Source organism: Amaranthus tricolor, chromosome 9, assembly GCF_026212465.1.
Source record: "Amaranthus tricolor cultivar Red isolate AtriRed21 chromosome 9, ASM2621246v1, whole genome shotgun sequence".
Taxonomy (NCBI): Eukaryota; Viridiplantae; Streptophyta; class Magnoliopsida; order Caryophyllales; family Amaranthaceae; genus Amaranthus; species Amaranthus tricolor.
The window spans coordinates 24,584,211-24,595,238 of record NC_080055.1 but is presented as its reverse complement, the minus strand read 5'-3'; the positions used below and the strand labels follow the sequence as shown (position 1 = coordinate 24,595,238).

The 11,028-nt window shown below is 34.1% G+C and overlaps 1 protein-coding gene across 1 annotated transcript; it reads left to right on the top strand.

The window, feature by feature from the left end:
• Positions 1-486: 486 nt before the first annotated feature.
• On the top strand, positions 487-8,316 carry LOC130824451 (uncharacterized). The gene is made up of 6 exons (XM_057689463.1): positions 487-805; positions 922-986; positions 2,445-3,060; positions 6,663-6,755; positions 6,846-6,907; positions 8,025-8,316. Exons 1-6 carry the CDS (start codon positions 587-589, stop codon positions 8,128-8,130), a joined length of 1,161 nt encoding a protein of 386 aa, XP_057545446.1. The 5' UTR covers positions 487-586; the 3' UTR covers positions 8,131-8,316.
• The last annotated feature ends 2,712 nt before the right edge of the window (positions 8,317-11,028 follow it).

The following is an 11,028-nucleotide window of genomic DNA, read 5'->3' as shown; positions in this document are numbered from 1 at the left end:
TTCCAAACCTAAGATTAGGTTAGTTCGCGGTTACTAACAGCGAACAAAAAAATTGCAAAACAAGTCAAAATTGTTTGTTTGCAGTTAATAACTACGAACAGAAGGGAGACAATGTCATAACAATAAGAGGGACAAAAAAAATTAAAAACATACAAACACAATTTCCATTTTTTTGTCTCTTCTAACAATATGACATTGTCTCCCTTAAATAATTTTGACTTTTTTTGACCAATTTTTTTGTTCGCTGTTAGTAACTGTGAACTAACCTAATTTTAGACTCGGACATATAAACACTTATTTTTTGAATTAAGTTTATTAAAGCTCAATTTATTATTATTTTTTTTTTGTTAATTTTACTCATTTGTTTCACATTTTCGTCATTATTTATAATTTTTCTATGAGCGAGATATACCATGTAGAACGATGATAATTATAATTTTCGTCTAATCCAAGCGTTATACTCCTATCATTCAAGTTTTGTTCGGCCCAAAACCTATTTCATGTTAGCTTTAGTGAAAATCTAGAATCTTCCTCAACCCTTCTTCGAGAACTCAGCTCTTGCTCTTAAACCCTAAATCCTAATCACATGCAATATCCCGAGAAGAGCAGAGGAGAAGCGACAGCTACCAATTTAGCTCCAGTTACCTTGTTCAAACCTCGTCAAGTTCTACTCAATTCTTACTCAAATATGAATCAACCTTCTGATCAATCAAGGCTTATTCTTCTGCAATCCATTTGCCAATTCCTTGAACGAAATGGGTTCCCTAAAACCCTCAAGAAATTCTTCAAAGAAGCACATATAGAGGTAATCTCATTTCAAATTTCTCCAATTTTTTCAATTTTGAAAGTTCTACCATTAGTGGGTTCTTTATAATTTGTTGTTTCTAACTTTTGTAAAATATTTTTTGTTGAATCCTGCAGAAAGAGAGCTGGAAAAATTCTGTACCAAATTTGGAAGAAATGTGTTTCCAACATATTAAGAAGTGGTAAGTTTAGAGTTTTACATTTGTCCATAGAATCAATTCAAACAAAAGGTTAAGTTAATAGTTCAAATCCTACAATATGTATTCTATATTTCTACCCTATCACGCCCTCTCGATTGCGCTTTGGGCTAGAACTAGGGGTGTTTGTAACCGGGTACCCGAAAATCAGGATCCGGATAAATCGGTAGGGACAGTGGGTACCCGGATTTTTCGAACTTATACCAAAGCTAATTTCACAAAATAGGAACAAACAATTCAGCAACTGATGAACGAAATTATAAGCCTTAACCTCTAAAAATTGAAATCTGAGATGCTAAATTTTTAACTGAAAATCATCTCCAAATGAAAATTATCAGAAAATGGAGCTTCAATGATTTTAAGCAAAAGGAATTAGATGTTGTATGAATTGCACTAAGCCAATCGATACTGATTGTTGTTATTTGCTGGGCTACTGGGTGTGCACTTTAATTGCTAGCCAAAGTAAATTAGTTGTGCTGGCAGATAACAATACATACTGTTTATTAAAAAATCTAATAAACGGGTCAGCAGGTACCCGGATAAAATTATTTTGTGCCCCCATGAACCGACCCGTAACTTATAATTATTTTTATTTTTAGACCCGCCATTTAGGATGCGGGTCGATGGGTCGTTTTTTTTTAACAGGCCTAGCTAGAACCGTGAAGGGTGGATGAGATTTGAACCTCCTTAGACGTTAGCTTTATGGGAAATTGGCCTTGATTAGCTTAAGCTATTGAATGATCTTTATAAGTTATTAGTAATGTTTGAATAAACTAGTATACTCCTTCATTTGTTGAAATTGCTACATTTCTTATTATTGCACGTTTATTTCAATCTATGTATTTATTCAATCAACTTGTTTTATCCTTTGAAGCATTCCTGAATTTGCTAATGCTGGACTTATCGCATCGGGAAAATTCCCGTGTCAAATTATGGTTAGAACTTTATGGTTTCTCTTGTTCAAGAGTTCAAGACTTCATTTAATCCATTTTTGACCCATTTACGTGAACTTTTGGTCTAATTTTGCAATTAAAAACCTTTAGTATTAACATCACAATGCCGCTTTATTTAGGGGCATTCTTGTTGTATTAGCTATCATGTTTCATGGATTTTTATTTGCTTGCATTTCGTACGAGTTTTTAAAATTTTATATTACAAGCGGTAGGACATTTTTTGCTTGTATTTGTGTGTATTTTTTGGTCAAAGAAAGGCTTGGAAGTTGGTTTAATCACTGCTTATGCCCCATGTTTGAGTATTTAGTTGATATCCATTTGTGTAAAAAGTTTTTGTGATTTATAGTGGTTATGTGTGTTTTAGAATCATTTGATTGATAATGTCATGCCATTATCAAGGGATTGTAGACCCTATGTTGTTATAGCTCTAGTTAATTTACTTGGGTTGAGTGTGCTAGGACTAATGTTGATTGATGTCCTTTGCTTCTAGGAATGATGCCAAAGTTAGTGATAACGCTGGCAAAGAGCAAGCTACTAACACGAAAGACAAAGTCAATGATGGGAAAAAGTCCCAAACAAAAGTAGAAAATCCGCTCGTTGATGGTTTCGATGATGTAAAAGCTAATAAGAAGAAGAAAAGCAAGAGTGAAAATAACAAGGATGAAGATGTCCTGTTGAGTGTGTCAAATGAACATCAAAAGAAGTCTAAGGACAAGAAGCATAAAGACGAATCTCATGAGAAGAAAGAGGAAATGTCTGATTTGTCAGAAGTGGAAACATTAGAAAAAGTTGATGATGTTTCAAAGAAAGATAAGAAAGAGAAGTCCAAAAGCAAGAAAAAGAAAGAAGCTATTGTTGTAGAGAATACAAATGATGATGTAGGGAAAAAACTTTCAAAGAAGAGAAAGAAGCCTGCATCTGAAGAAGATGAAACTGGAGGTGTTGAAAAGGAAGTATTTGATGACTCCAAGCGTAGGAAGAAAGATAATATAGATCAATCAAATGGATCTAAAACACCTGATGGCTCCGTCAATGGAGTTTTGGAAAACGATAAAAAAGAATCATGGTCGAAAGACAAAACAAAGCTAAGCAATGGTTCCTCTGAGGTATGTCTTGGCAATGTAGAGTTTGTTTTAGTTGTTGCTTACCTAATTTTTTGTTATGTGAATTTATTTTTAGACTTATGTATATCCTGCATGAGCTTGAGTTGGTATCTTCCTTTCATGGTATCATCTTGTTATTTTTCGTTGATGTACTGAGACTAGCAAGCTAGCGCATCAATTCTAGTGTCATGGTGGTTCGTGATATAAACTATTTGGCTTATCATACCAATTAGAGTGTGTGGATACCTTGACATGTGACCCTGCCTTAATGTCTTAATAACATACAACTTCCTCGGTCCTTGTAGAATTGCACCCTTTTTTTAATTTCTAAAATTAATTTACAATTAAAAAATAAGAAAAAACATATGATGAAAAAAATGAGTAGATGAGATGCATGTAGAGAATAAGTATGTGATAAGATTAACATAAAGTGAGTGAGATCACTGTAAAAAAAGGGAATAGTACAAAGTGAGTGGACAAACGTAAAAAAGAATAGGTATAATTTCATAGGGATAGCGGAAATACAATTTTCTTTCTAGCTAGGAGAGTTCTATTATTATAAAACTCTCTATATATATAGGGTTAAGTTCCAGTGAGAATCAAACTTATATGAAAATCGTGAGAACCAAAATCTCCGATAAAAATGTGTTACTTTTTCACAAAAAAGGTGTTACTTTTGTACAAAACAATGTTGCTTTTGTTTTTACAAAAATCTGGTACTTTTTAGCAAAAAAATGCTACTTTTAGAAAAAAATATAAATACAAATTAACACGTTTTTTTGGATAAGTAACACCTTTTTTTATAAAAAGTAAAACCTTTTTGTGAGTTTTTTTTCAGAATTTTTTTTAAAGTAACATTTATTTGTCTAAAAGTATATCTTTTATTTTCAAAAAAAGTATACTTTTTTACCTAAAAGTAATACCTTTTAGTAAAAAACTAACACTTTTTGGTCAGTCAGATTGGTTCTTACGGCTCTCATATAAGAATGGTTTTCACTTGAACTTCATATATATATATATATATATATATATATATTAGTTCATGCTTCCGCTCTGTTTTTCCCTATTAGGGAAATGTTCTGTAAAGTAGATAAAGACATTATGTCCTTAAGTTTGTTGCTAGATCAGTTCTTATATGTTGAATCATTTGAATCCATAGAATTCTAGTAATTTTTAAAGGTTTTCCACCCTTGTCAATGTCATCTAATATGTAATTGATAATGTTTTTGGAGAAATAGTTCTGGTAAGTAATAGATTGCTTATTCTGAATTATTCTTTTATGCTAAAATTCATGGTGTTATATATTATACCAAGTAACAGATTACATATTAATCACGATTATTTAGAGGATGATGAGTTAAATTAAGTAGCTTTGTGACTGAACTCAATGAGGATTTACAGCATAGAGGGACACACTTGGACTTATGTGAGATTAGGAACATGGCCATGAAGTTGGTAAGTTGGACCTACGGAGTTTGGGACTAGGGAGTAAATCATAGTAATTTCCACATCTAGCACATGCACAAGAGGATCTTATTAGTTCGCAATATTAATACTTCTAGTGGTTCTAAGTTCCTTATACAAGAGTTAAACCTATCAAAACATCGTTTGTTTCAAATGTTATGGCTAGTTTGAACTTTGAATGTCCCAGTTAAAACATTCATTACCAACAAAGGGACTAAGATCCTATTTTCGTCAAGGATAAGAGTATCATGGTGGTACTATATGAGGATTAACAAAGAACCTCTCAGCGAGGACAATGCTTACAAAGTAGCGAACTCTACCCATATAAGAACACCACTGAGAGTCCTACATATGACATCTACTTTTTGAACAAGTAAGCTTGATTAAAGGGAGAAACTATATGTAGTTGTAGGAGGTAAATACTACTATTTCCAACTAAATACTACTAATATAGAGAGATGGTTGCAACCTCATCAATTATTTATAGTAGAAGTGAAACCAGCTATGTAATTAGGCTTCGGTGGAGAAACTTGCATTACCACTACACGACATCCTCACCTTGCAAGTTGTGTTGTGTAGATAATCAACAAGAGGATACAATTATGAGATGGTGTTTAAATTTGAATGTGTAATAGGATCTTTTAGGGAAGAGGTGCAATGAAATGTATTGCACATGAATGTTTCATGTGTAATGTATTACTAAGTCATCCCTGGCAATCCGAGAGGAAAGCTGTACATTATGGTTACAACAATATGTGTATGAGTAAAGGATACTAAGTTAGTACTTAGTAGGTACCAGTATTTAACCATTAGGAAATAGAATCATAGATAAACACTACCAACGTAGCTATAGTACCCCACACAGTTGAAATACCACGTCTAAGGAGAATCATTGCTTGAAGTGCTTAGATAAAGGACCATTCAAGGTGGCTAGCAAAAGATTGGGTTCGTCAACAGATTCTAGATGGGAAATTGGAGAGCCACTAGCTACATTAAGTCATTAACTGCTAGACTACGCCTAGAATCAAAGATAATTCTTTTGAAGAAGAGATGATATACGGAGTTCATATGGTGGTAGACTGGATGACCCGAGCTTAGGGTGGGTACCAGATTTAATAATTTGGAAATCTAGACATAGATTGGCTCTTGGCAAAGAAGAATTGACTGCAAAAGATTTTTCAGAGGCATGGGACTTAGTAGAGGACAATATGGCAGCCCGGATGGCAACTTGGACGTAGGCCAGCGTTTAGTGGTTGACAAGCCTAGCAACAGCATGTATATGCATGGGCAAGCAGCATGCATGCTGGACAAGCCGCATAGACATGTGCTTAGCTTGCTGGGGTGTATAAAGTGTGGGCGGGCGAGATTCCCAGAGCGCATAGAATTTGGTACAACAAGAGCATGTGCTTGACAGCATAGAGGCCATATTTATGCAATTAAGCTTCTGCCATTGTTGAAGAACCTAATTTGAAGTTAAAAGAAAAATCTCCCCTTTTCGAACTCTTCTCCTGCTAGTATATAGATGTTATCTACAGTAAAAGTTTCTAAGGCTTCTAATCCCTCCGTTATCACAGACTATTAGAAGTTGGAACCGATGGGATTATAAAAGAGGGTGAAGAAGACCGAAGACCTCAACTACTGGAGTGGAAAAGAATACGAAGATTTCAGATTTATATGCTAGAAATTCAAAATAAATGGCAAAGAAGAATTTATGTGGACGACCAATGAGATTGATCTACTAGTTCATGTAGTCCACCTCACTTGTTTGCGATTAAGGCTTTGGCATATCTGCAAATCTTTTCTAAGTTATTTGCGTATAAAATTTCATTAGCATCAAGCTTGTACTTAGTCATGAACTGGCTATTGAGGGGCAAGGTTTGTCTACGTTGATATTGTGTCAGAACTTAGAATAGTGAGGACACAGATTCAGGCTGTGAGAGGAAAACGAGAGGGACATGATTTATTCTATAAATTACGGCACTCGAAGAGCTTGCACTATCCATTCATATTATGCATTTTCGTTCCGTGAAATTAAACTCCTTACACGTGTTAATTTAAATAAATGTGTGCGCAGTTTGACATATTGGTACTCTATACTGTTAAAAGTTCCTGAAATTGATGACTAAAACTTACTTTTGTAGCCAAGAAGCGCTGCTAATGCATTCCGGAGGGTAAAGGAGGAGGAGGTTGAATTCGTAGATGAAAGGCTTCAAGATAATTCTTATTGGGCTAAGGTCTGCTGATATAGGGCTATACTTATTTTTCTTATATTCTTTGTAGATTACTGGAACCTCGGTGTATCTAAACACTTGTGTTTTCTACAGGATGGTGCTGAATCTGGCTATGGTGCAAAAGCACAGGAAGTTTTGGGGCAAGTTAGAGGAAAGTAAGCATTGCTAATTTACATTCTGCTTTTTTGCAATTGCTTGGTTTTACTACAATAGTCAATACTTCCTTGCACCTTTTGACTTTTCATGCAATCCAATGCGCTAATTGAATACTTAATATCTTTAATTATGTTTAATAAAATAATTTAAAAATTTATATTAATAATCTTTGCATTGAGACGAATCAAACAAGATTCAACTTCACTATGTTTTTAAATTAAAGATTAAAACCGAATCACAAATTAAGGGTGATAAATGAATAGTGCCCGATCTTGTAATGTAGCAAGTATTATGGAACAAAGGAAGTACTATCTAGTGGCGACGGCATAAGATTCAGACACTCATGCTTCTGTTGTTGTGTCACTCCCACCCACACCCTATACCTGTATGAGGCAATCAGTATCCATCATGTTCTACTGTATCTGGTTATCAGAGGATCAAATGACCATAATTTTGTGAATTACTATGATTTATGTATTGTATTTCCCTTAGTTCGATGGGACCAAAGATGTAGTTCTTTGGTTACAAATTACAGTGGGTTAAAAGTAAAATTACTCATTAAATCATGTGCACTTTTTATGTACGTGAAGCTGCATGTGCATTTGTTACCAAGGGCAAGATGGCGTACAACCGACTCTCCCAAACCCCACCCCAAGTATGGTATTGGGGCAAAGGAATGTTGTTGAATGGTGAATTGTGATTTGATTTCAATTTTTTATGCTAAGTTATAATTCTAATCCAGCTGTTTTCCTATTGATTATCTATGCTCTAACTCATATTGCTACATATCCTGAAACCAATTGGTTAATTCGTGTATGAGAAATGAGGAATTAGTATGCCGTGAATTTCCGAAAGGCTACTCTTGTGAGAGACCATCTCTCAAAGAGATGACCTCAAAACAATAAGTTCACATTCTTATTTTCTCTTTAATTTGTATTAATTGGGCTATTTAGCCCATATATCATCTCTCGAAGAGAATATTTTTCACAACAATTTTTGATTTCCAAATCTGTGCTTTTGGCTCGAACTCCTCTAAAATCTTTGCAACCATGAAAATAGGAAGTAGGAACTCTTTAAGTTTTATGTAAATGTTTTTCTTTTTTATGCTTTCTGTAGGGGTTTTCGGCATGAGAAGACCAAGAAGAAACGTGGAAGCTACAGAGGAGGGCAAATTGATTTGGAGTCCCATTCAATTAAGTTCAATTATGATGAAGATGAATGAGAAATTTTTTTACGGTCCTTTCCTTTGCATGGAGCAATGGACTAGGACCTGAAAAATTTTTGGTAGAATGCTTTTCCCCAAAATTGTTGTACAACAAATTGTGGATTATCTATTACTTGTATTTGGGATAAATTGTTCTATCCTTGCATTTATTCACAGCCATGATGACGGTTACTCTTTTGGTTACTCTTGTGACCGTCTCTCAAAGTAACGACCTCAAAACAAGATGCCCACATTCTTATTTTCTCTTTAATTTGTATTAATTGCGTTATTTATATATCTAATGCGTCTCTTCGAGAGACTGTCTCTTGCGCTAATTTTTGATGGTAGTTTTATATCAACTTTGAATTTACTAATTGGACTTGGGATAATAGTTTCAAGTATCAAAGTGAAAGAGGTGTACTAGGATTATGCAATTTAGAATGGTAGTAGAAGATGAGGTTTTGTAAGTGATTATGGCCCCAAATTGGGTTAGAAGAGCAATTGAAGATAGAAATTTGGGGTTGTTTAGATAAGTTTGTGGAGAGTATTTGGAATGATGAAAAAAGGTTTTTGTAGGAGAGGATTTTCAATGGACATGTATGGGGTGATGAGTTGAGGGTTATGGGGTGAAGAACGAAGTTGAAGGGCAATTGCCAGAAATTGCGTTAGCCTGTGATTGGTGATCACAAACTCGTTTAAGAAGAATGACGAGCATTTGATTACGTATAGGAGGGGAGAGTATGCCACTCGGATTGCAAAATGTGCCAATATTGTAAGGTCACACTCGGAATGAAGTTGGCATCTCAACTCTGATTGTTAGTGTTAGTGCAAGGGATAAGGAAAAAAGAGGTCAATATGAAAAAGAAGTTAAGGCAAAAGATCCTAGCACATATATTCAAACCCTACAACCAAAGGGAACTATAGTTTAAAAAGTCAAATAAACTATATGAAATCAATCTGTAAAATAAAGAACATTTACAATGAAAAACCTCTACCATTATTTTATATATAAGAACCTATATGCATATGATATTGTCATTCTTTGTTCGCTATTAGTTACAGGAAACAAAGAAAAAAAAAATTTCTTGCTATTAATAACAGCAAATAAACTATAACCTTAGTCCCGGACACGAAAATACTGGTTTTGGTAATTAAAATTTCTCGAAGCTTATTGTGTTGTTATGGAGTGTGAGGAACTAAAGTGAATGATTAATGCTAGAACTTGCATTAACCCGTGATTGGTGATCATAAGTTCCTCTTCGAAGAATGATTAGCACTTAATTTTTACGTATGGGAATGGAGAGCATGCTACTCAAAACATATTGTGTTTTGGTATATAAAGGGATTGCCTAGCGTGTCAATATTGTAAGGTCATAATGGAAGTGAAGTTGGCATTACAACGCCTATTGCTAGTGTTGATAATAGGGATGAGGAAAAAAGTGGTCAATAAGAAGAAACAGGTAAGGCAAAAGATTGAGCACATATATTCAAACCCTACAACCAAAGGGAATTATGATTTAAAAATTGATTGAGCTATATGAAATCAATAAGCAAAATAAATAACATTTATAATGGAAAACCTCAACCACGATTTTTTATATAAGAACCAATGCGCATTATATTCAAAACCTACGACCAAAAGATATACCTAAAATGTTTACTTAGGCGTTTTGCATTTTATGTTTATTTTCAAATGACTGGTTAGAATTCTAGCAAGAGGGGTAGGCAGACATGCATGACATAGGTGGCCTTAGTATGCTATCATGGAGTTGTTGACATGGAATGTTTATCAAAGGTGCTCCCACAACATCAATGTTTAAGGAACATGTAGCTGTTGGGTTAGAAGGAAATCAGACTTTCTCGACATTTTACTTTCCCTTAAACCAACAACTTTCAATGACGAAAAGTTCACGTTCAGTCACTCAAAATTAGGCACATCAAACTTGAATGTACTGTTAAACCCGATTTAGCATCTTTAAAGGTGACGAAAGGTATCTAGTTGTGACTAGGCTACTACACTACAAGGGCTTAAGTTGATATTAAGTGATTTGTGCACCTCTAGTGGGAATATTTAAGGGTCGTCACTAAATTTGAATTGGGAATTACTTACTAGGGTTCATCTCTGTTTTTCACTCAACTTGACTTTTAGAGTGAACTTTTGTCATAAGCTATGACTCATTACACAACCAACATGAAATTCATCAAAATAAAAGCCAAGTCATGTAAAGAACTCGTAATCCATCCCCCCCCCCCCCTCCCCCGTCATATAAAATCCTAAAGAAACTATGCATAAAATTACTAATATTACCACAACGACAAAGCATAAATCAAATAAAGAACAAAATAAACAAGTCAAATAATTAAAATCACAAATAATGAATTTAAGCATGAATTCTAACTACTACCATTCAAGGCAAATAAGATATTCAACATTATAGCAAAAAAAAAAAAGTTAAACTTTGATAAGAAATTAGAAGATTTCGCATCATCACTCTCGGAGTGAGAGATGAATTCTGCAATCTAAGCTTGAAATTGGACAACTCACTACAGAATTTATTAAAATAAATTAAACTATGCATGAGCATAGGAATCGTTGAAATAAATTAAACTATGCATGACTGAAAATAAAAGTACGTAAATTAAGAAAAGTATGTAAAAAGGGACAAAATATAGAGTAGAGTTTTGCATGTTGTCAATTGGGCTAAACCTTACATAAACGGTCAGTTAGGTATGAATGTTCATGTTCTAAGTAAGAAAGAATATATCAAAGGAAGTGTTTAGATGTTGGCTATAGGCATTCTCAAACTAAATGATTTTGAATGCTAGTTAAATTGCGGTGTAAAAAGATTGATCGAATGTGCTCTTGAAAACATATAAATATTTAAGTGAAATTATGGATTTTTGTGAGGAAATGTG